General features: G+C 37.2%; 2 protein-coding genes across 5 annotated transcripts; one reads left to right on the top strand and one right to left on the bottom strand.

Moving 5' to 3' along the window:
- Nucleotides 1-7,046: 7,046 nt before the first annotated feature.
- Nucleotides 7,047-15,648, top strand: pld3 (phospholipase D family, member 3). Of its 4 annotated transcripts, none has more exons than XM_048981176.1 (12): nucleotides 7,047-7,139; nucleotides 10,234-10,314; nucleotides 10,602-10,655; nucleotides 10,884-11,041; nucleotides 11,243-11,420; nucleotides 11,526-11,652; nucleotides 11,854-11,981; nucleotides 12,191-12,391; nucleotides 12,751-12,890; nucleotides 13,190-13,355; nucleotides 13,896-13,995; nucleotides 14,857-15,648. In XM_048981176.1, exons 2-12 carry the CDS (start codon nucleotides 10,276-10,278, stop codon nucleotides 15,048-15,050), a joined length of 1,485 nt encoding a protein of 494 aa, XP_048837133.1. In that variant the 5' UTR covers nucleotides 7,047-7,139; nucleotides 10,234-10,275; the 3' UTR covers nucleotides 15,051-15,648. The 4 variants fall into 4 exon arrangements, with proteins under 4 accessions (XP_048837133.1, XP_048837134.1, XP_048837135.1 ...); XM_048981177.1 differs by lacking the exon at nucleotides 7,047-7,139 and adding an exon at nucleotides 8,156-9,372; XM_048981178.1 differs by lacking the exon at nucleotides 7,047-7,139 and adding an exon at nucleotides 8,156-9,408.
- A 1,987-nt stretch (nucleotides 15,649-17,635) lies between these two features.
- Nucleotides 17,636-20,027, bottom strand: LOC125711809 (mRNA decay activator protein ZFP36L2-A). The gene is made up of 2 exons (XM_048981180.1): nucleotides 19,910-20,027; nucleotides 17,636-19,667 (listed from the first exon to the last, which is right to left on the bottom strand). The coding sequence occupies exons 1-2, from the start codon at nucleotides 19,961-19,963 to the stop codon at nucleotides 18,603-18,605; spliced, it is 1,119 nt and encodes a 372-aa protein (XP_048837137.1). The 5' UTR covers nucleotides 19,964-20,027; the 3' UTR covers nucleotides 17,636-18,602.
- Between the last annotated feature and the right edge of the window lie 6,663 nt (nucleotides 20,028-26,690).

Genomic DNA, 26,690 nt, shown 5'->3' with positions numbered 1-26,690 from the left:
TTATTTGTTTGTTTAGTGGGTACAAATTAGTAGGTTTTTTTTAAGGAAACGAATATTTTAGAGTAACAAATGCAAGTTGTGTACTGAAGTATGCCTGTACTGAAAGTTATACCGCAGCTCTTTTTCCAAGTTATTCAACCATCTATCCATCCATCCATCATCCATCCATCCAGCCATCATCAATCCATCCATCCATCCATTATTCCATAAATCCACCCCATCCATCCATCCATCCATCCATTATTCCATAAATCCACCCCATCCATCCATCCATCCATCCATCCATCCATCCTTTTTCTGTACTCGCTTGTCCTATGCAAGGTCGTGGCCAAGTTATTCCACAAGCTTTGAATATTAACACTATCACTCCTTCCAATCTTCCCATAAATTTAATGCTCACAGCTGGATTTCAGGTCTGAATGAATAAAATTACAGGCATTGCTTATCTATGTCATTTTTCAAAACCACCAAATGCAGCCCCAAAGAGACGGTTAGCACACTTATAAAAGCCACTGTATATCAATGTAAGCAACTGAAATGACTGAAAATGTTCATAATCCTGCAAACACAGCTGATCCTTGCTGTCTCATTGCTGTGAAAAGAACATGAAGTGGGCTGTTTGCATGTGAACATAGCCCATTTATCAGCACCTCTCCACATATAGGTGGTTCAGATACACAGCCCACGCCCAGATAAATGGTTTTTGTTCCTGCTCCACCTAATCTCAACCTTACAATGCTTCTCAAGCCTGAGGATTAGGGGCAGATCAACTTTTGTACCCGCTTTGATCCCTGGAGTATTTCTGTATTATAAAATTTTATTATTATTTTTTTTTTTTTATGGGTAAACGCCAAAACTTAAAATGCTGTCATTCACTTATACCTGTGGTATGCTTACAATCGGGGAATGCGTCTATTTGTTTATTACGATACTTCATATGACAAAATAACATAATCTCTAACACTTGAACCCCTCCACGATCAACCTCAATCGGTATAATTATAAAGAAATATTATTCACAGAATGAAAAATTTTGTAAACAGATTCAATTTATTCTCATTTATTACAAACAATATTGATCATCAAGCAATATTTATCTTCTAATTTATACCTTTTCCCAGAAAAAAAAGGTTTATATAAAGAAAGCAAAACTAAACAGCTGCTACCTAAAGTATATCCAAACGTATTTCACATAGGATGCTTTTCGTATTATGGGATGTGCTTCTTGGGCGAGACTCCAGACTCACTATCACCTTTTACAGATAAAAAGAGATAGATGGAAGAATGTCCAGGTATAACTCTATACTGTAACATATTTTGGTGTTTTTTTTGAGCACAAACTGCACTCTATATATGTTTTCTAGATTTTCTATATTCTACATTTTCTACATAAATATTTCTACATTTCACACACAGTAACAGTATCATAAATACTTAATAACAACAATGATTTGCAAGAAACTGATGTGGGATCTAATCTGAAAGACAGCTACGGCTGCTGTGCCGTATTTGTGATAAATGCCTGTTATTTTGGCTAATTGTTTGGCTAATTTGGGCTAATTGTTTTGGTCGCCACAAGTGGAAACTCAGTTTTATAAAAATCGAGGACTGCAATCAAAAAACGAAAAATGTATTTTGTTTTATTTTGTTTAAGGTCGTCAATGTTGGGATTAGGGTCTTTGTCCATCAACTTGCAATGCATATTAAAAACTTAACATTTCAGATGCAATGAAAGTCAAAAAGTAAGCGTTACACTGGCCTGGGAAGAGACAACCCAGACTGTGCTGTGGGTTTTTTGTAAATGACATCTTCGACCTGTAACAACCATCCTTCTCTATTTGCTGAAGGTTAGGCTGCTGAACGTGCACAAGAACTAACTCACTAACGCACGTAAATAAACCAACACAGGCGGAGCCTGCAGGGCGGATCTAGGTGCAACTGTAACTAAGGTGGAGCATAAAGGTTGATGAAGAAGCCAAGGGATTATGAACCAGGAAACCTCACCAGGAACAAGATTAAAACAGTGCAGAGAGACAAGACCAGAAAACCGATACTAACAACCGACAGACTAAAAACTGGAACTTTGTCTGAGCTGTAAATTTGGCCCACAGAGCTCGGTATATGAAAATACTTATGAGTAGGGTTGCAGTTGTAATCCCAACTACTTCTGCAAATTGAGCTGAGATGTAGCGACAAGTAATTTATAAAAGGAAATGTATTGTTTGTAACTGACATAATTAAATACCACCTACTTTCTACTACGTTACATTTCGCTGTGAAAATAAAGGAAACACAAAAATATACACAGCAAAGGTTTCCTTACATTTGTTGCAAAGTTAAGCAATTAATGCAGCAAAATTCACTATAAAAATTACATAAATGCTAAAAACATTCAACTGCTCATTGTTTTAGCTATCCTGGATTGAAGAAGAGATTTCATGTTTTTAATATTTCAGGGACGTATCAGTGGCAGAGAAACCTGCTAAGCTTAATGTTTCATAACAAATAGTTGTAGTGGTATAGAAGTCTGACAGAACTTCTTCAGCTAGGGGTAACACTGAATGTAGATTCCACGTCAGTGTATTGTTTTGGTATGTACGACAAACACATGAACATTTCTGAATCAACTGATTTAAAAAATTATTCTAAAGCATAATTAAACAGTTTGATCAAAACAGTTGGATACAGAACTGGCAGCAACCAAGAGGCAACAAGCAAAGGATATGTGTGTACTGCATGACAAAAAGTACCTGAAACTTTGAATGATAGATACAGACATTTGTAGAATTTAAGCGGGTATAACTATCCTTATGGGGACACAATGTTCCCATAACGTGATAAATATCCGTTTTTTTCCCTTATGGGGACCGGTTTCCTGGCCCCCATAAGGGAAAACTCTATTTTATAAAAATCAGTGACTGCTATGAAAAAACTAAAAATGCAAAAACTCTTGTATTTTGCTTGGTTACTTATGGTTATGGTTAGGGCACGGTAGGGGTTAAGGTTGTCATAGTTAGCGTTAGCAATTCTCCCATAGAAGTGAATGAGCGGGCCCCATAAGGATAGGTATACCCTACATGTGTGTGTGTGTGGGTGTGTGTGTGCGTGCGTGTGTGTGTGTAACCGCTTGTCCCAATAAGGGTTTTAAGACGTCCGGAGCCGATTCCGGGTGCTACAGGCGCAAGGCTGGATGAATTATTTATGATGATAAAACATTTAACCCCTTTATATGTATTCATGACATATTTAATTTACTTGTAAAGCTGGTTTCTTGGTAACAATTTTACTCAAACCGACTGAACATTTCTACTTTTTACTTATTTTGGTCATTCATTCGTCATTAATCGTGCGTTTATTATTTGTTTCGGGTTACTGAACACCGACAGTTACTCTTACGAGAAGAAGCATTAAAAAAAGTTTGCTTTCGTTACTGTTTCAGCATATTTCTGCCCCCATGTGGAAATATATGACAAACGAACACAATCCAATGTCTTACATCGGTTTATTATTGCGTGTTTTTTTTAGCACTACGCCGTTCATCTCCACTGTCTATAGATGTGGCATATATATATTATAAACTAAACTTATGGAATTTATCTTGGTCCCTTTAATTATCCAAAAAAGACTCTAAATACAAATAACCCAAAGTAATAACAGTTCCTCTATATTGGAATCTGCTATAAATTTTCAACTCTTTTTGTAACAATAAAACAAACAAACAAACAGCAAACAATAATAATAATAATAAACTTTCTATAGTAATTTGAGCATAATGTCCAATGTTTTATTGTTTAAGGGGAAAATTACACAGCAAAAGATAGTGTTTATGAGTTTACTTTTACTTGCCGCAGATCCGCAAAGGGTTGTAAAAGAGCAGGTGGAATTCACGTGGCTCGTCGCCAAATGTACCTCTGTTCCTGTCGTGTCTTACGGTCCCGGATACTGGAACAAGAAGGATTTCATTGATCAAAAGTAACATTGTTTCTCTGCACGCTGGGTGTGTCTCAGATGGATTATCTGGCTGTTTTCAAAATAACGTCCTCTCTGTTGATTTTTCATGGTGCGAAAGACGACAGAAGGGTTTCCTTATGCAAACTACATTCTTTACATAAGAAAAGCGTGTCAGAGTTCTGAGACCTTTGAGTAACGGTTACCACATATTCTCTGCCCTTAGATCTGAGGAAATTTGCATCTGGCTTAGATAAATATCTTTGGATGTCATGCATGCAGTCATTAAAAATAATGTTCTTTAAACGATCTATTAAACATTACTTTCAACCTGCCCTCAGTTAGTATCTTTCACATTTGACTGATTTTGTCTACGAACATACTAATGTCATCCATCCATCCATCCATCCATCCATTTTCTATACCCGCTTGTCCTGTGATGGTCGCGGTGGGTTCGGCGCCGAACCCCCGAAGCTACGGGCGCAAGGTAGGGAAGAACCCTGGACGGAGCGCCAAATTATCGCAATCACACAAACACATGGACACTTGGGGGCATTTTCGTAAATCCAATTTACCTAGCGTGCTCTTGGACTCTGCGGGGTGTTTCTTGGATGGCGAAGTTACTTTTCAGACCCCCTTTTTCATTTAGCACCTCATCAGTTTGAGCAATTAATGTTCCATAATATAAAAGGTAAGCGTAAGTTTTATGAAACAGAACACATGTATCATATACTGTACAATTATAATGCAAACCTCAATCATCCATCCATTACAAGGTCGAAGGGACAAGCAGCTAGCAATTATTATAATAATACCTACTGATTATGTTCACAGAATACTACGCGTTTACAGAAGTTCGCCGCGCAGTCTTACTAATGACGAATTTAATAATCGATTAATTTGGAAAACGGTTAGAATATTACTGAACTTTATAAAGATGAATAGGTCAAATCAATCAATCGATAAAATGTTATTTATATAGCACATTTAAAAACAACAATGCTGACCAAAGGGCTTTACATTTCAATTAAGTCATGGAACACAGAATTTAAAACACATAGATAAATAATAATAATAACAAACTACAATAAATATGGACAACCAGAATGTACAGCCTCGCTGCTAATTAAAAGCCAGGAAATAAAAATAAGTTTTAAGATAAGATTTAAAAACAGAGAGGCTAGGAGGCAGCCTGATGTGACGATGCAGTTCATTCCACAACCTGGTTAGAAGTACTGAGAAGGTTCTCTCACCCCTATTTTTAAGCTGTGTCTGTGGAGTACATAGAAGGGACTGGCCTACAGACCTCAAAGATCTTGATGGGGAGTAAAATTCTAATAGACCAGCAATATACGATGGAGCTTGCCCATGCATGTAGGGCCTTAAAAACAAACAGTAAAATCTTAAATTCAATTCTCCTCTGAAGAGGGAGCTAATGCAAAGCAGGCAGAATAGGAGAGATATGATCTCGTTTATGAGAGCCTGCAGGGAGACGAGCAGCAGCATTTTGGACAAGTTGTAATCATTAGGCCAGTGCTAACTGAGGGGCCCCATGAATTCACAACATTTGCGATGCAGGCTCAACCCCCCCGCCTCCACCTGAGCGCTGTGTTCGTAGCTTTTGTGTTTGAAAGCGAACATGCATTTCATCGTTGGTGATGTTTTGCAGATATTTTGTGTCGTGTTCATTATAAATCAGGCCTATTCGTCATAAATGTTATTTTTCGCTTTTGTATCCATGCAATGTCTATTCTCAATCACCTTTAGCCGTCATTTACTATAGGGTTTCAATAACGGCAAAAAGTTATCAGTTTTAGCACATTGTGGTGACATTTGGTCCCCACAATGTAGTAAATACAAACCATTGCATTAATTGATTTTTAGAAAATTAAGTTTCTCCTTTAGGGACCAGAAAAAATATCCCCACAAGGTAAAAAAACAGGGATATTTGGTGCCCACAATGTAATATATATGGTACATGCCCACATACACACACACACATTTATATTATATTTAATATAACCATAAGTAACCAAACAAAATACAAGACTTTTGGCATTTTTAGTTTTTTGATTGCAGTCACGGAAATTTATAAATTTGAGTTTCCCCTTGTAGGGACCAAAAAAATGGTCCCACACAACATCAAAATAACAGGTTTGTATCACATTATGGGGACATTTGGTCCCTACAATGTAGTTTATACAATGTAATATGTAACACACACACACACATAAAACAGACAATTTTCCTTACCTCCACTCATCACCAAGTTGAAATTGTTAGAATGGTTGCTTACTGCTATATATTCTGGTGCATGTCTCTATATGTACGTCCCTACTTATTTTCATAACTTTACAAAAATTAATTCAAATTAACAACACTCTTAATATTCTTAAATTGTTACACTGGCTTGGCCTTAATTGATAAGGTTATAACAGCTCCTTTGGGCAAATTCCACATAACAAAATTTAGGGTCGTTCCTAATATTGTTTAATTTAATTAATTTATTTTTATCATTTATTTTGCTTTAAAATTATTTTATGAAAACCTGTCCACATTATCACTTAATAAAAATCAGTTTTGGGGGGAATATTTCTTTAAAGATATCATTGCTTGCCTGAGATTGTACATAAAAAGTCATGACGGAATATTGTAAGATTTGACCTTTAGGGGGTGCTAAGCCCACAATGAGTATGCGAGTTGTATTAAATAACCACTTGTATGCTCTTCTGTGTTTTGAGCAAAATACAAGAAAGCTTCACTGTAGAACATCTTCGGTTCAAACCAAGCAATCGAAAAAGAAGGGGCGTAATCAAAAAAGAGTTTAATTATAATTTACTGCTGCACGTGGTGCTGCTTGACAGTCAGTTTTTACACAAAAAGGTTAGCACTAAATAGTTTAGTCGTGGAACTGAATTAATAAATTAGCATTTATGCTTACTGAGAGAAAAGAGTGGGACTTTAATCCCCCTAAATGAAGTCTTTTACTTCATGTTGGCGGAATTTATAGAGCCCAAAACTTTGCAAATGCAACACCTTTATTGCAAAAATGTAAAGGAACTTCCGGGTGTTTGCGCAAGCGCGGTTCTTCTCGCAGTCACGAGTTGCATTCCATTTCTAAAATTTTGATTTCGGAGTGTTTCTACTGAAGTAAAAGTCAGCAAATGATAGTCAGTCAGTGTTCCTGTCAGGTATGTAACAATAAACAAATTAGATTATAAACCTTTGTACTTTAATGTAATTGTTAATTTGACGAAAGGTTAGGTTATTATTGTTCTAGAGTTTTTAGAATTTAACTGATATGGGTTCAAGTTGTATCTCAGTGAGAACAATTACTGCTCTCTCACGCTCAGTTCGCATTTAATTTAAAAGGCTCTACCCAATTCTGTACTGGTATTGTGTTAATAGTTTTTATGAAATAATGCAAGTTCAATGAAATGCAAAAAAAATTAAATGCATTATTTTTCTAATTAACACATGTGTGTGTATCACACACTAGACCTACAACGTAATGTATGTGGAACATGATAATTTCGATATATTTGTATGTCTTGCTTAATGTCTGTATTTACAAGAGAAAGGTATACAACGACGTTATTATTTTGACTTTTATTTTGAAATCGGACGCTCCTTGTTGCAGAAAGACTACCTTAATGGGAGACTGGCAGTTTTATTTATCGTGATTTAAACTTAATTTACTTAATGATTATAATTAAATCATTTGGAAGTGTGTCGATGTGAAGTTTATGCGTTGTTAGTATCTTAAATTCTATCTATCTATCTATCTATCTATCTATCTATCTATCTATCTATCTATCTATCTATCTATCTATCTATCTATCTATCTATCTATCTATCTATCTGTCGTTGTTATATATGATACCTTAATACACATACGGCGTTTTGCTGCGTGCGAGAACATTGCGAAGTGACTTGGGAATTTCTGAAATTAAGTAGGCCTGTTTTAAACAGCAGCGTTCTTGACGAAAAAACTTCCCAATATTTTCTATAGAAAAAAAATCTTCGTATTCATTCAGTTCATCTCAATTCAAGGAGACAACCCTGTAAATGAACAAAAATGGAAAATAAAATATGAAATAAAAGACATTCAGTTCCGCAGCTATCAAATTCTTCACATACAATGAAAAAGAGCTGGAACATCTAAAAAAAAAAAAAAAAGAAAGAAAAACAAATTAAGAAAATTCCTTTAGAAAATTGTATAAAACTTGAAACACTTTCCCATGAAATACATAAACTAACTTCCTTTTATCTAAAGGAGAAGTGTCTTCCATGAAATGATCAACAGCTCATAATAAAACCAAAATGGTTTATGATAAAGAGTTTATTTATCCCAGGGCAACGTGATAAGATTGTCCTAAAACACTCATATACGTAGTTTGTTTTGCAAATCCCTCACTTTTGGGTTCATCTTGAGAGTCCCTTCAGCAGAGTGTGTTTCTTGTAGTTTCTTAATATTTCTGTGCCTTCCTTAACATTGCCTGCGTCACTCGGATTTTGACTTCTGACAGCTGGTCCCATTCCAACGAACTTCAGAACATGAAAGGCATCATAAGGGCCGGTCAGCTTCTGAGGGGTGCCGACTTGCTAGCCAGTTTCACTTTGTTGGCATGGGGGATGCCATGTAGGCCAGGACCGTCACTGTTAAATATAGTTATCCTTTCAGACATTCTGTAAAAAGTTCACACCAATACACTGAAATAGAAAAGTAAAAGTGGTCTGTATAAAGCCTATTTCTAAAAACAAGGAATAGGAGTTGATCAAGAAAGGGCTGTCAAGCTTCTACCATTTGATTTCTGTTACATTATAGTTATTCTCATCTTATATTTAGCTCACTTAAATCAGTAAAGTATGTTAATTTTCCTGTTGTGTTTGGGATTTAGATAAAAGCCATTCACCGATTATATACAACTTAACTAATTTTCAAACCATTTCAAATTGATTAACAGAACTTATTAAAATGTGTTTAACTGAAAAGGTTGTCATTGTTCATTCCCTGTCGACACAGGTTGTGATGTTCCTCCAGTGTTGTCCACATCAATGTAGCTGAATTCGAGACGAGTCACATAGTGTGTAGGGTTTCGCAAACTGCTCCAACGCTTTTGATGTGGCTAATTTTAGGTGTATAATGGAATAATATAGATGTTCCGTGAGCGTGAGATTCTGAAAGCGTGAGTGTCACGCCAGATACGTAAAAGTTGGCAACGCTGAAGTAAGAAGCTGCACTGACATTTCGGATACCGGCGCTTGTCAAATGTGGCGCGCCATCCTTCTTCTATTGGATGGACGCTAACAACGGAGGTGGGCCCCGAATCAGTCTCGCATAAGAGTGATGGGCCAGCGGACCAATCACAGCAGCCCACCGGGCAGGTTGGGGCGGGTGAGAGAGAACGAAGGCGAAAGAGAGTGAGTGGAGAAACTGAGAGAAAAGCAGGCAGAACGGTATACTTATCACGTTACAGTAGGAACTGCCAGGTTTAATAGACGTGCCCATGCTGGAGTGGTTACACAAGTGATTTTTTTTACTTTCGTAGGAGTATACATTTGTTTCGAAAAGATCAAAACGGTTGACTCCAAATCCTTCTGGAGCGGACATTTTGGGTTGAGCGAGAAACTTGCAAGTATTCGAGTAACTGGCAATTCAAGAGAAAATGGCGGGATTATATGTATGTCTGAAAATGAGTATCATGAGTAAAATTGTATGATGATTACATATTTAAATAAAGCAGCGATTTGGATGGGGGTTTTGATTTGTCACTAAAACCTCCCTGTTTTACAGCTACCTCACAAATGCATCCAGTTCCCCTTAATCCCCAGAGCAATATAGCCTATTAGCATTATGAAAACTTAAAAGCGGTGGTAAATGGCTAATCTTTATTTAGTTTTGCATCTTATATTTATGTCTAGATTTATATTGCAAGAAATTATACCTTGTTTAGGCTAGGCGGTCTTTCTGCTGAACACGTGTGTTTGTTGATACTACAAAAACCAACACGTGCTTTCGCGGTACTTAGTCGCTAATCGTATAGCTCAGGAATAATTGAAACAAGGCATGCATATACACAAATAAACAGCAAACATGACATTTCTAAAAATGTAACGTGAATTAACCAGTTCAAATGCACGATTTTTTTATGGCAACATACACAAGCTTGTTGCATGTAACTCATATTAAATGTATCATTCTAAATCGGCTGTCATATACTTCTAGGTAAACAAGTAGTCGTGTTAGAAAATACTAGATGGTGTATTTTCTTTTTGTTTTAGGATTATAAAACAATTCTCACTCCTGAAGACCACTGATTATTCATGTCTACAAAAATAAACTCTGTCCTTCCATATAAGAAGGTATGTGCCCTTTATCACCCTTATTTTATGTTGGGATACAGGTTGTTACAGTTTAAACGAAATGTCACAATTTATTATTATTACAAATATTACCTATTGCTATTTAGTTGATTGATTTATAATGCATAATCTTGCCATAAAATCAAGTAAAACAATTATTCTACCATACAATGTAGAGTTTGATTATTATTATTATTATTATTATTGATGTTATTGGGATGCATCCTTATATAATAAGTCATAACTAGGATTATTATCTAAATAGTGTGCAAATATATTCTTTGCAGATGGTTATGTTAAAAATATTTCCGGAGAAGCAATCTCATTGTGAAGAGCACAAGGTATCTTATTTATGCACTATAGCTTACAAACACAACTTATAAAAATGTTTAATATTAAGCAACAGTGCATGAAATACAGCAGTTTTCAGAAGTCTGCTGTTTTCACCAACATTATGAAATGCACATTTCTATGTGGAATCGTTCAGTGATGACACAATGCAATATTCATAGTAATTAGTTTTCAGTATTATGTATTTAATAATATTCACTGATTTTCCTGCTGTGCAGTTCTGTAGGTTTTGCCTGTTATGTGCCTGTCTGGCCACACTGTTGTTCGCTGTTGTGTATCTTCAAATATTACTGGCCCCACCATCTCCCACTGACCTGGAAGTGCATGCCCACAACATCTCAATTGCCCATGGCAGGACTTGTTCTGATTCCTGCAGGTGAGCTTGCAGGTCAACTTGTGTTTGAATAAATGTTTGAAATGGCTATCAAATTTCTGAAATGTTTTATTTTTTAAAAAAGTGGTATTTAAAGGACCTGAAGTTAGGTAAATGTTTTTTTTTTTCCAATTCCTTTTAGAATATATTTAATGGAGTGTCGACGTAGTCAAAGATAATTTATTTACTTTTGGATTGCTGTAGGGTTGTGTTGGTTGAAAGCATTCCAGAGGGACTGGAGTTTAACTCCAGCATCAACCCTTCCATCTACCAGTCTTGGCTAAATCTGATTGGTGAGGCTCAGAGCAGCATTGACATCGCCTCTTTCTATTGGACACTGACCAACAAAGACACTGGCACCCATGAACCTACAGCCTATCAGGTGTAGTTTTCATAGATATGTCCCTTATCTTCTGTCAGGACGCCGGCAGTGTCTGCTTGAGGTCTTGAGGCTAGTGTTCCTTTTTTGTTTGTCTTCCTTTTTTAGGGTGAGCAAATTTTGAAAAAGCTGATCCATCTGGCAGGGAAGGAAAGTGATGTGTCTGTTCGCATTGCGGTCAATGTCCCTGACAGGTCTCAGCCCATCGAAGACCTGAACATGTTAATGCAAGCAGGTGAGAAGCTCAAGTACAAGAACCTTTATGGACAATTGAAAATCCTTTTTTTATCATTATTGCAGTTTCCAATTAAAAATATAAAGAGACAGATATTGTAGATGTGATATTGCCTTACTGTTCATCTTATGTTTTGTCCCTGAGCAGCTGACTGGTTTCTTGCACTGTGCTGTTTATATCCCTGTACTGTTGTATTTTTAGGAGCTGAAGTGAGGCAGGTGAATATGCGAAATCTGACTACCGGTGTGCTGCACACAAAGTTCTGGGTGATTGACAGGAAGCATATCTACCTTGGAAGCGCTAACATGGACTGGCGGTCTCTGACTCAGGTGAAGTTGTCCATTGACCGCTGAGTTCATCCCTTGGTCAGACTGAATTGCGAGAATGCCAGGCTCTTTGTTTTTGAGGAATACAAACAAGGTGTGAGAAAATAAATATTTGGCCGGTGATCGTGTTCTTCAGTCTGTACATATCTTTTTATATACAGTTTATCCTGCACAGTTAATCATCATCTGTTATGGCCTCTACTTACATTCAGGTGAAAGAGCTGGGAGTCGTCATCTACAATTGCAGCTGCTTGGCTGAAGATTTGGGGAAAATCTTTGAAGCGTATTGGTACTTGGGTCAGGCTGGGAAAAACATTCCTTCACATTGGCCCGATAGTTATTCCACCTCATACAACAAGACATCACCCCTGGAACTGCCCCTGAATGGAACCTCCTCAACTGCGTATTTATCGGTAAATATACCACAGAGGGAATTGATAAGCAAATCATTTCTAGGTGGTAATATAACTACACTCTTCGCTGGCTTCCATTCTGTTGTTTCTTTTTTTGTTTTACCTTTAAATAACTTTAAATTTCAGTTTCACTGGGTTTATTTGCGCTTTTTTCTTTTTTTGCACGCGCAGTTCCAGGGAATGTTACTAACCAACCCTGCCGCTGTTGAAGTACTAACTTGGTCCACATCTGTTGACCTTCCCAGATTGGATGAGATTTTGCTTCTGTGATCTACTTATTTATGTGACATATGTAATGTAAATGATCCCGAATACGTATTTTAACTAAAAACAAAAAAAACCTCAAAACTTGAAAACAGAGTTCTCCACCCTCACTGTGTGCTGATGGAAGAACCCAGGATTTGGATGCCATCCTTAGTGTCATCGATGATGCTCAAGAATTTGTCTACATTGCTGTCATGAACTACCTACCTATAATGGAATATTCTCGATCAAAAAGGTATCACATTTGCCAATGGCGAATTAACACATGTTAGCAATGCAGAGAAGCAGAAACTGCATTTGTAGTTCATGTTTGTCCAATGTTTTTGTTTTTGTTTGTCCAATGTTTTTGTTTGTCCAACGCTTTTGTTTTTGTTTGTCCAATGGTTTTGTTTGTCCAACGCTTTTGTTTTTGTTTGTCCAATGGTTTTGTTTGTCCACTGTTTTTGTTTGTCCAATGTTTTTGTTTGTCCAACGCTTTTGTTTTTGTTTGTCCAATGTTTTTGTTTGTCCAATGTTTTTGTTCTTGATTTGCAGATACTGGTCAGAGATTGACAATCAGTTGCGACGGGTGGCGTATGAGAGAGCGGTGCGTGTTCGCCTTCTGATAAGCTGCTGGGGTAATTCTTCACCTGCCATGTTTCCCTTCCTGCTTTCATTGGCTGCTGTTCGATACCAAAAGAGTAAAGTGGATATCCAGGTGGTGAGTGACACCTTCAACTTTAATGGCAATTTTCTATAAATTATTAACAGTAAATCTTTAACAGAGATTGGTCTTCACAGGATCATCTCCGCCACTCTCCTCCACTGTCTTCTGACATTCTTCCTTTCCCTCATCCCCTTTCCCCAGTTTCATGCACTTTTTGTATAAATTGTGTAATGATGGATAGACACAAACTCTTGCCCAATGCTTTTGGAGGAACTGAGTAGTGAAAAGTGTCGCATAAAAATAAATCGAACTGTATCAAGTGTGTTATACATATATTTCTCATACTGCTCTAAAAATAAGAAACAACATGAAGGTTGTTTGAATTCTTAATTGATATTTCAATACTGCAGAGATGGATAGCTCAGGTCCAGAAAGTACAAATGCAGACCAAGATTTTGTTTCAACCAACCAACCAGTATTAGTCACAGTCACAGAGAACTCAACTGGTTCAGTGAAACAAAATCTCGGTCTGGATTTGTACTTTATGGACCTGAACTCTGCAGTATTGTTGCTAAATGTAACTTTATCCCACAGAAACTGTTTGTCGTGCCGTCCAGTCCCAGTCAAAAAGAAATCCCATATGCAAGAGTCAACCACAACAAGTATATGGTCACAGACAAGGTGGCATACATTGGTATGTGCCTGGTCACTTCATTCGAATGATGAGAAATGTTTGTTGTAACGGATTGTAATGTACAGGTTTCCCCTGCTATCCGAAAGTACAGTGTTCCTATGAAACCTTTTGCAGACCAAACTGGTGTAAAGCAAAGAAGCAGTTACCATTCATTTGTATGGGAAAAATTTTGAACTGTTCCCAGGCCAAAAAAAAAATCTACCAAATCATACAAAATAACACACAAACGACAGGGATACATTCTGAAAAAAACCTAATTCGGCAATTTCGCTGTTGTGAGAGCACCATAGAGTATACTTACACAAACCTTGATGGTATAGCCTACTACACACTAAGGCTATATGCTATAGCCTAAATAACAATACAAATTACAGTATAGTAAATACGTAAAACAGTAACATAGTTATTTGCTATACTTTTATACGGCCAGCAGTGCAGTGGGTTTGTGTACACCAGCATCACCACATACACGCGAGCAGTGCATTGCGCTATGACGAAGAGCGTTTCTTTTGGGATCCCGGTCGTACTTGCAGTCCGCCGTCGACCGAAATGCGTTATGCAGCACATGACTGTATATCGATAATTGGCTCACTGATACAGCAAACACTAAACGCTTCTTCCGCAAACGTGAAAATCCCCTTCGGATTTCTTTCGGTTAGCGATAACAGGTGCTAACGTAGGTCTTTCGTAAAAGCGAAATGGCGTTAAACTAACATACATAAAGGAGGGGATTCCTGTGTATTTTGCATTCCATTTGTCTTTAGTTACCGATGAAAAGACAACTGAAAACAAAGAATGACAAAAAAATGCATCGTGACCCACTTATTGTATCTGATTTGATGTTTTTTTACCCCCACTCAGGAACGTCAAACTGGTCAGGAGACTACTTTGTGAACACAGCAGGGTCAGCATTAGTGGTGAATCAGACTGCAGCCCATTCAGCAGAAACTACGGTCCAAAGACAGCTCCAAGCTGTATTTTTGAGAGACTGGCACTCGGTGTACAGCACGCCGTTATATCAGCACACTGACACGAGACACTTGTGTCACCGCTGAGTCAGAAGGGAAGGTGCTAATGCAGGGAAGGTGCTAACGGCTTTATTTTGTTTGGAAGATGCTGTGGAAAGGGGTTATTAAATACCAATTTGGTAAGATTATGATTCGCCCCCAAGACAAATTAAGGACATTGCACAGTCAGTTCCACTGCTGAAAGATATTTAAGATAGGAATTATTTTTCCTAACCATGATGAACTGTAACATTTGTGAGAGTCAGGTGTTATTCCCAAGATGTGGTTGAACCAAATGTACTGTATTAGGGTTTTTTTGTGCCAACATAATCTCTTTTATTTTTTGCACAACTTGGGCCAAGTGGTCAGATCCTACTTTCTTAAACACGTACCATTTATCAGGAGAGTAATCTCTTGATTTGTACACATTACTCCGATGTCTTGTTGATAAGTCTTGGACAGTCAGAAAAAGTCATACTGTTACAAATTGTTGTTTGGGTTATGGTATTGTTTGGCAAATTGTGTGCAAAAATAACCTGCTTTGGTGTGTTAATGATTACAATGGCATTATCTAAATTCCACTGAACTTCAGGAATAAATCAAGCATATTTGCCAATTGTGTGGAATAAAATGTATTTTAAAAACACCATTTTAGGTTTGGGGATTTTACTTGACTTGTTTCATCTGTGTATGTGTTGAGTGAATGTTAGATTGGGTCTATCCATCATTATTCATCATATGGAAATGCTTATTAAAAACTATAGTTTCTTCCCTTGGTTCAATGGCATTTCATTGCTGCCAAAAACCTATTTATCAAAATCGCCAAACGAGAGTCTTGCATGGATTCATTTTTATGTTGCTGTTCTTTTATTTGAGATGCTCTCGTGACCCTCACCAGGACAATCGGAACTCCTACCTAAATGTTACAATTAAAAGGTGATCACAAAAAAATGAAATGGAGAAAAACATAACACATCAAAATCTATGATTGGCTGAATTTTATCATACACGAGTAAATGAAATGCGTGATATGTGTCCCTAAGCAAACTATATAATGACAATAGCACTCATTTATTAGTGAAGGAAATGCTTTTTCCAGAGAGATAAATAGAGCAATGTTAAGGTTTAATAGCTAGCTACTGGAAAGACTAAAGAATTAGATGTTTGTAAGTCTTCAGAAATAGTTTTTTGAAATGCTAATAAACACCACCTGTTAATGTAGCGTTAATGATCAGTTTGAAAAAGAAGGATTTCAGCTATAGCAAAAATTTGGCTGGTAGTTGGCAATTGCAACTTTAAATTTGATCTAAAGCATATAAATCCCTAGAGTAAATGTGCTAATTTAATAGATGTAATAGATGTGCAGCTAGCTGGGATACATTGAACTGGCTGGGCGAAGGTTATTTTGAATTTCCCATTCAGCGGTGTACATTTATGCAAGCCTTAAGATGACTAGCTATTCATTGTTGAGAATTGTGCTTTGGAGAGGAGGCACGGTGACATTGTTTTTAAAAAGGGTTCATTTGTTAAAGAATTAAGGGATATTAGGTTCTCCAGACCACCCTTGTATTTCATCTCCAAGGACTTTGCTGGACTTTGCTTTGGTTCATCTCCAAATGGCATAATCACTTTTCTGAAGTTCCTACCGTTAAATAATTTACATTTGAATTTAAATAATTTAAGCTCTTAATTATAATGGTAATTTACCATCAAATGCCTTGCTCAATGGAAAAACAAACAAGCATGAAAAATAGCAGGTTCCTTACACTGAAAAATTGGTCTGCAAAAAAAACGTAAAAAATCTGGCTTGTAGATAAATACATGAACATGGAAAATCATGCATTACGACTTTTTGCAACATTGAAAGCTTTATGCAGTAATGCACAATAACAATTAAGGCTATCATTACTTTGACTGAGCAAATTTCTGTTTTATTTCAAAACATTGCACCACTCCTATATATCACTGAGGCTTTGGGAGGCTGAACAAAAGACGGCAAACGAAAGCAGCCAAGGTCGTGACTGTTTGACCTCCCGTAAGGACATCACTTAAACCCTGTCAAATGCTTTTTGAAAAGAAGAAAAAAAAAATGGCTAAACTCCCCCATTCCCACAAACACAAACTCAGCTGAAAAGTCGCAGCTCTGCTTCCTTCTCTCCTTTGCAGGACAGGGTCTGTAATCCATGAATGGACATGGAACATTACTCTCTCTTTTCAATTCCTTTACACCACCCTTATTAGCATACAGATGTGGTTACAAAGGGACCCATCATCACAAAGGATTGCATTGTAAGAATTGTTCTTTTTCTCCTTATTGTTTAATAGGAGTTTAGGTTGGATTTTATTGGATATATATATATACAAAACCATTTATAAAAAAAAATCCTACCTAATATTTTTTGTCAGTGTTGTATGTTCTGTGTTCATTTTGTTGTAATTATAATTAATATTTTATAATTTAATACTTGAGATATATATATATATAACACTAAGAATACACCATATACTGTACATATATAACTATTATGAGTAACAATTATACAAATGAAAGTGTAGAACATGCAAGAGATACAATGTATTTTTTTAAGATTAACAGTTTTATTTTAGAAATGTCAAAAATATATTAAACAGTAAGATTTAATGCACTGCTGTGTAAAAATATGTTAAATTATTTATAGCCGACCTGCAAAATATAGCTTTACTTAATAACGAAATAAATAGGTTTATAATTTACAACTGTATATGCCAAAGTCAAAAGGCAAATGCAACACTTTTTTTCCACCAATATGAAACATTTACCTAAATATTTGAAACAAGCATGAAAAAAACATAATATAAACACATGAAGGCAAACTTAGTTCAATCATCTAATTAAAATACATAGTATTTCTACTAAAAATGCTCTTCTTTGAATCATCTGAGGATATCAAATGACCAACAAAATCATTTACTGTGACTACAATGACTAGTCCACTAAGACTCTTGAAACGTTGCAATTCCAAAACTGTAAAAATTAGTCTTGTAAGATAAAATCTTAATGACAAACATTTTCATGTGGATCAAACACGAAATTGGAAGTAAATATTTTACTAGCAAAAAAGCGATTAAGCTACGCAAAGCATTTTTTCATTGAATTCATCACAATATGTATAATAAAACAAGAATAAATAAAAAAGAAAAGAAAATCCATAAAATTAAAGCCCTGTGGTTAGAGTATCTTACAACATTTTAAAATACAAATATGATTTAGAGCATACACTATTAGATTTAAAGCATTCTTTCACAAATTTGATTCAAAATCATGGTTATGCATGATGAATCATTTTTATATTGCAATTGACAAATATGTCCAGTTATGTAGTTTTAGTCACTCTTGATAAGGCCTCTCTACCGAAACATATCCTTCTATTTATTCAGCTCATCTTTTCCTATAAACGGGTACAAAAAAATTCCTAAACAGAATTCTATTCCTTTCCTAAAGCTACCCACCACATCTAAACTGGTATACAACAGTATACAATAATAGATACAGTTTGATAAACTCGACTGTTTATTCATTAATACCAAAGTAGCTTCATAAATGCAATATGCACATATATTTTAAAGAACTGACAGACGACTGAAAATTGGGAGACGCTTTCCTTCAAGGCTGGGAGATTCACTGCCACTCAGACTGCCAGAACTGGCATAGCCGTCCGGATCAGATAATGAATCGGCAGATATAGTTCTCTGTAATACAGGCCGCTCTGAGAGTAGGAATGAATTGAAACTGTGATTCTGGCCACTGGTCTTCAGTGTATTGTTCGTGTGACCTGTCAAATCCGTTATTGCGTTAAAGCAAGGGTTGCCAAGTTGATCGCTGCCAAGCTCAGTGGAGAACGGGTAGTTGTTCTTTATCGCCCCTAGTTCCAGATATTCCGAGAAGGCAGGGGACAGGAGTTCGGGCGTTCCAGGTGAAGAGAGGAAAGATAACAGGGAAGCCTTTGAGGATGTCACATGCTGTTGGACAGACTGGAAACCATTGAGTAATATTGGGAGCCGCTCTCTCAGTTGTAGTTGCTCGTCTGCATTATGAATGAAATGGCAACGTGCACCATAAGGACAAAAGCCGATTGTGTGGAATGTACGACAGGGTTCGGTTTTGTACTTTGGGTGCCTGTTTAGTCCTCGTAGCTCCTCTATACCGTGAGCAAACTGACATTTGGCGTCATATTTACAAGTGCCGCTTTCCTCGTAAGTGCGACAGAGCTCAGTCTTATATCGAGTGGACAAAGGGGATGTGGGGCTGGAAGATTTTGGAGATGATAAAGAATTTGTGCTTGTGTTAAAATCAGGTGGTGTAAGGCTCGGTATCACGACCTGTTCACGTTCTCCGACACCAATTCTAACATGGCTTCCCTCAATCATGCTGACTGAACGGTCGACGCGAAAAGGAATATGACTAATCGAGGATCTGGGCAATTTCTGCTGCTGGTTCTGGTTCCAATCCTGGCTTCTATACTGGATTGGCCAGCAGACAGTCTTGTTGACCATTTCAGTGCTGCTGCTGTTTATCTCGTTAAAGAGTGTGCCAGGACATACAGAGTGACTGCGTTGAAATCCCACTGTGCGCTGTTTATGATTAGCATATATTGTGCCACTTGTCACATCCAGACAGTGAAAATTCTGTCAAACAAAAGAAAAACAAAAGAACATCCCAATAATAAAATGTGTCAGAAATATCACAGAAAACCCAAGCTTTTTAAATATCCTCTATCACTCTGATTGTCATTACATTAAGTTACATTAAGTTGCTTTCCTGACTAATGTATTTAGATATTACAGAACAATTCTAACGTATAAAATTATTTATAATCTAATACTTAACATTTGTGAAGAAAATTAAAGATCAGAAAACGAACGCTCACCTTGGAAAACTCATCATCCAGCTCCACAAAAGGTGTCAGAAAGTTTGAGGGCATTATGTTCTTTGCTGTAAGAAGTTATCCAGATATGCAAAAAGTTACCCAGATGCAGCAAGTCCACTTAATGCTCTTTGAAGAAGCTGAGTAAATATAGGGACAGCAACACAACTCCACCTACTCTTCAGAAATGAGGTGTGTCTTCAGTAAAGGCACCTCCCATTCTAATTTGAAAATGCACTCCTTTGACAATATAGGCTAGCACATACTTTGAAATTAGTATATTCTCACTCTTAGTTTTAGCAGACTAGCATGAATCTTTCACAGGTTTTAAATACCTTTTTATTTTATGTCATTTTTCCATTGACCGTTTGAAAAGAATTTTAAATTTTAAACATTTTAAAATATCTGCATGGTCCTGCACTTGCCAAGTAGTTGGAAGATGAATGGATATTTATAATATATGTCTAACGCACTAAAAATTACATCATTAATCATAAAGAGGGCAAATGAGGAATTTCATATCTTTGTATATTTCATGATTTTTTGTATCTTCTGGTTTATATATATATATAAAATATATATAACATTTTACAGCATTTTCAAAGCAGAAACACTGTCTTTTAGTGCAGTGACAGACCATCAGTGTAAGATGTGTCTGTTTCTTAAAAAGTGGGCTGGACTATGAGAGAGTCACTTGTTTTTACTGGATATTGGTGTTGAAGTAGTTTCACTTGATTTTGTTTTCTCTCCCTATTATGCCACCCGCAAAACCAAGTACTCAGTTGGGCTGGATTGGTGGGAAATCACATACCAATTTAATGCTAAATATAGTTCTGTTTTCTGTTCCCCTGAACAATTTATTTAGCCTAAACTTATTTTTTTTAGTAAAGTGTTAGTTAACCCAAAAACAACAATAACAGTGACATGTCAAAAGTACAAAAGTCAAAAGTACTTCCTCTTTCCAAATAGTAGCAGAATAGTCAGACTGAAAAAGTATTTATTAAGGACAATGGATTTGCAGAGGTGGCTGGTATGGTTCTGCTAATTGTTTCAAAGCACAATGGGGACCTGCATATGCTTTCTCAATAGCTGTCTGAATACAAGAGATTCCACTGCACCAAGACAGTAGACATTTCAAAATATTTATACAGAGTGGAAGCAATCATGTCGGTTTTCTACACCCCCCCCCCCAAAACATTAGTTTTCTTCTTTTCATTCCTTCACCCTCTAGTACCATATGGTACCATAGTACCATAATGTGTTTCTCTCCTTAACCATTTTATTCACAGTTTCCTGACACAAAACATACTGCAGTTTTTTTTTTTTGCAGAAACAGGTCCTGGTTTCACAATCAAGGGGAAATTTGGAAATTTATAAAAGGACAAACGACCATGTGTTTAAATAATTTAAGAGTTGCATGATTACTCAATATATTTTGTAGCATACAATGGTTAGGCTGAATTAGACTTGATAGACCGCATATGCAGAGATATATATCAACGCTGAAATACCACAAAGGCTGTATCTTATTTTTCTCTTCAGTCAGGAAGGAATGACTTTGCAACTGTTGGTATTTGACTGAACCACTTACATAACTGTTGATAACGGCTGGAGTATCTGGAACGTTTGTACCATTGTCATAGTGAAATGAATGTTCTAAGGTAGAACTATATTTTTTGCTAAATCGTAGACACAGAGCAGCACAACTAACATCGACATCTCGATTTTTTTTTACTGTACATATTTATTCTTCCGTTTCAGAAAAGTGACCAGTTATGTCCTACTTTGGCAAACCCATATCACTAAAATGAATATGTTTTTATCATTTTATTAGGCTATAAAATGCCAAGCTACAGATTTTAATCAGAAAATGTATAATTTGCGCTGTAACCCTAACCTGGCAAAGCTTTGGGGAAAAAATTAGATACTAAATTATTTAATTATTAAAAGAGCTTTTAAAATGATTAAACATTAACATTCTAAAAATGAAACTATACTTCACAATTGCAATATTGCATAATGTTAGAAAAAGCTTGTAATGTTAAACTGACATTTGTTACATGAATTGGGTTTATTTTGTATTTTAAGACTTTTTTTTTCTAGAGAATCGTCCATCTGTTTCTTTGGCCAGGGCAATGGGGAGGGGGGGGGGGGCTTTTTTAGGTCTCTTCCTTTATCACCACGGAGGCATGGATAGGGGTGGACTCTCCCGCCTTCTCGGTGTGCCTCATAAGAGACTCTTTGTCATGACATTCCATATGTCGAAGAAGGAATTCATCTGGCTGAAACACGCATGGCTGGACAGCAAACAAGGGCGACTGGAGATCTGGCATGGGGTGGGAATGGAGTGACCCAGCAGCGCCACTTTTCCAGGTCATTGTTCAGCACTAAATATGTTATGAGTCCAACGCTGCTGCTCAAGTAAGCGAAATATTTTGTTCAGGTAGAGGAAGAGAGCAGAGGAAATGGGGAGAGCTCACTCTAAGGATAATAAAATTTATGTCCTCATGCAATTCCCTGTGCTAAGCATCTGACCTACCAGCAGGTACGGCTTGCCAGGACTGACCATTTCTGGAAAGGCAAACACCCTCATTTGAAGGGATAGATGGTGGTTTTTGATGGACATTCTTACACAGTCAAACCTTTACAAAAGCATACTAATATATCAAACTTGCTCTAGACACTCAGTACTGTGCAGAAACCTTAGGCAGTCAAAGGAAATATTAAAAGCTATTTACCTGGGTAGTATGGGCAAGGACATAGGTTTGATCTCAGCATTGGTAGGGGCCAAATAAGCCCCAACCCCACCCCCCTAAACACACACATATACAGTAAGATTTATTAGACTAAATATTATTTTAGATTGCAGAACTTTGATTTTAAGCTACTCTAGATATATTTTCATTTTTCACACCTTTCACAACTTCAAAATACAGAGTTGCTGGTGGCCTTAATGGTTTACTCTAGCCTAACCAGGACTACTCCTGGACAAACTGCACCCCCCTCTTTTACTTTGCCAACTGAATCTCTTGGAGATGCATCCTGAATAATTGTAAATTTGTTCCTTAACTTTTCTTTCTTTGAACGTTCATACATAATTTCAAACTTTCCACTATTGGAAATAATATAAAAAGACGAAGTTGCACCCGTATTTGAATTATTTTTCGTAAATTACTGAAGGACATGAAACAAAAATGTAATGAAAATAAGGCAAGATCACTGTATGTTATTGAAAAGGTGTATGGATCAATAATTGCAGTCAAATAATACATTTCCTTAGGAGTTTTGAGGCGCTTTAAAGGTAAAGATAATTACATAAAAAGCATAAGTAAATGAAAAGCTGTTTTACAAATAATATAAATTTCGATAACAAATAAAACGGTGGGTTTAAACAAATAAAATTTTACTGCTGGATGTGGCAGCCAGTTGGCGTAAAAGAAGCACGTTGTGGGTAACTGAAGTCCATGTGGCACTGATAAGGTTCTCCTATGCATTTTTACAGCTTCCACTTTCATTGCCGTCATATTGATAACTACTGTGCAAGATGTTGTGGTTAGCCCAGACATAACGTTCGTTCATATCAGGACGCAACGGCTACAACCACAGTCAGTTATAAACATCATTAGAGGCATGAGCTCGCCGAACGGAAAATGTTGCATGTTAAGGAAATAGCTGAAAGGTAGCCTATCTGATATTGCATTGTATTCAGAAACAACAAGGTTATTTAATAGTTTTTGATTTAAAATTCATTCAAAATACACCATAGTCTGATCTTCTTCAACTCACAGCAAAATATTCAATATTTCATTTACCTTCGTCCCAACCAAGGGGTACTGCTTCTGCTTCGTGCCCCCTGTGCTGCCTGAGATAGCCCCCCCCTTCCCCCCAACTACTTTGTGTAGTACAAGACTGGGAGATCAGATAAGATTCGATTAGACAGGTGATTAGATTAGATAGATAGATAGATAGATAGATAGATAGATAGATAGATAGATAGATATGGATGGATGGATGGACAGACGGATGGATGACATAGACCCTATGCCACTATACCTATTCCAGCATAAAGGCAAGATCTGTAGAATCTGGACACTTGAGAAATGGGACTGAATCTGTTAAACCATGACACCCCCTATTAGCAGTGCTGTGACCAGTGCCAGGCTCGTATCTTTAATTAGGTAAACATAAATCACAGCATCGGCTGATTCACATGGTAAACTAACTTCAAGGTTTTATGGTGCGTCTATCCCACATTCCCATCATGTGTGAATCACATGTGTGAATAATTCAAAACAGCCAAAAATAACTTCAGTGTTGTTCAATAAACTACTTCATGCATTCCTCTTAATCTCTGAGGAAGTTTGTAGCTCAGCAGGCGAAGCCTCTCTTCCTATGATTGGAAGGTCGCTGGTTTGAGGCTAAAATGTGGCAGAATAGTCACACGTGTGTGGGTCCTAGATTAAGGCCCTTGACCCCCCAGCTCCATGAGTGCTGCTGCAGGTGGCTCTTGTGTGTCATGGAGAGCAAGACAAAGAGAGAGAGAGAGAGAGAGAGAGAGAGAGAGAGAGAGAGAGAGAGAGAGAGAGAGAGCGTCCCCAGAAGGTATCAATGATGCACTATTATTATCATTTTACTGTATTTGTGAGTAAGGGTTAGATTTCACAGATCTTAAGACCTATCTAATAAATACTGTAGCTAGAGAGTTGACAACTTAAGGGCGCTAAAGTACATGAAATTAAATTAAGCCCAAATGCATTTTGAGGTTTTTACCTTTTCAACTATACTGTAAAACAGCTACAAAATCATACTTCATGAAGTTTGATATTAGATACTGCAGTTATAAAACAAAAAAATGACACAAATTATGACATCTTAGTTCAAGTTAGAAATTCCATATTTCAACTGCTAGTGTGTGAGGAACTCTGAAGATTCGCGTATAGTTTTGACTTCGAACTTGCGTATAGTTTCAGTTGCTAAAAATAGCATAAAGTTGCATAACTTTCCTGTGTTGTGTGGCATCTCATTCTGTTCATCTCACTGACAACTGCACAAGATGCTCAAAATACTTACATGGGAACAGTAGCTACGACTGTGTGACTGGTTTCTGAAGGTATTTATCACCCAACTGCTTAGGGTGATAGGGTAAACTGTCAGGGTTACAGCCTATCCAGGCAGCATTGGGCACAAGGTTGGCATATATCCTAGTTGAGATGCCCATACATCACGGGATATATATATATCTCCCTCCATCCATCCATCCATTCATTTTCAGTAACTGCTTGTCCTATTTAGGGTTATGGGGGGTCCAGAGCCTATGGGTGCAAAGCAGGGAATAACCCAGGATGGGGCACCATCCTATCACAGGGCTCACACGCATACACACCATTCACACCAATGAGCAATTTGGTAACTCCAATTCACCTTAGCCTGCTTTCAGACTGTGGAGGGAAACCAGAGTACCTGGAGGAAACCCTGCAACAACATGGGGAGAACATACATACTCCACACACATGGAACCATGGTGAACCCAGATCCCAGAAGTGTGAGGTAACAGCTAATCACTCTGCCACCATGCCGCCCCTAAACATAATGTACTAATGACAAATTGAATTATTACTTTGATTCTCATACTAACAAAATTTGAGTGGATTCCTGGGGTGGCACAGTGGGGCTGCAGCTAGCTCTCCTTCCTGGGTTAGGTAGGCAGCTCTGCCCTGGCTGAATGGCCTTCAGCCATTCAGGTACACTGGCATTTCTGAATAGCCCATAGTGTGCATGTGTATTGCCCACAATAGCGTGCCATGCTGTCCCCGGTCCACCCCTGCTTATGATATCTAGGATAGGCACTTGACCCAAACTGTGGTCCTGAATCAAATAAAAAGATGGAACAAGGACAGTTTCTTTGATAATAAAAGAAATTGAATATACTACTATTACGAAGTTGGGTGCAGGCTAAGGGCAAATTTTCTAAGCTGACAGAAAACACTTCATACTCATGTATACTATACTACATGCATGTATAAAAATAATAATAATAATAATAATAGTAAGGCACACGTAAAAAAAAGAGCAAGACCGTGATTGCATTTGAAACCAAAGCATCTTAAAAGTTGAAGTAAGACAAACAGCCAGTGGAGAGAAACAAAGGTTGGAGCATGTGATCCGTCTTTCTGCTTAGTGTGAAAATGCTATCATAAGCAATTTTAACATGCTGCAAAGTACTCTTACTGTAAGTACGCTGGGAAAAACCATTACAATAGCCTGTTCTACTTGTAGAGCTTTTCACAGTCCGCTGTGGACTTCGGAGGCGTTACGAAGATGACAGCAAGGCGTCTTTCAGACATTATTAATGATATTTAAAATTGAGAAAATGGTGAAAAATGACTTCACCACAATTTCAACTTTTGGAAAAAAAAAGTCAAAACAAGCTTGCCTGTGCCTTTCTCATCACCTGAGACAATTTTGTTTTTTTTAGGGAGCAACGCAGTTTAAACATTTGGGTAATAGATGATTGAAGCTCTAAAGAAGCACAGGATGAGGATGTGAAAGAGGGAAGAGATGCATAAGGTTCACTAAGATATCAGCAGATCTGCCCTTAAAATAGCACTTGGTGATTGGTCTCTTCACTCTGAATTTTGGGAATCACATTATGAAGAAAATACAAAAGCAGGCAGAGATTTCAACACCTTCTGTATGTTGTCATGATGTCTATACCAAAGGTTGCAGAGGCAATGGATATTTAAGATGTTTTGGCAAACTGTAACTTTGTGGTTGCCAACTGCTC

Source organism: Brienomyrus brachyistius, chromosome 17, assembly GCF_023856365.1.
Source record: "Brienomyrus brachyistius isolate T26 chromosome 17, BBRACH_0.4, whole genome shotgun sequence".
NCBI lineage: Eukaryota > Metazoa > Chordata > Actinopteri > Osteoglossiformes > Mormyridae > Brienomyrus > Brienomyrus brachyistius.
The sequence above is the reverse complement of the archived record's forward strand: the minus strand, read 5'-3'. Positions and strand labels throughout refer to the sequence as shown.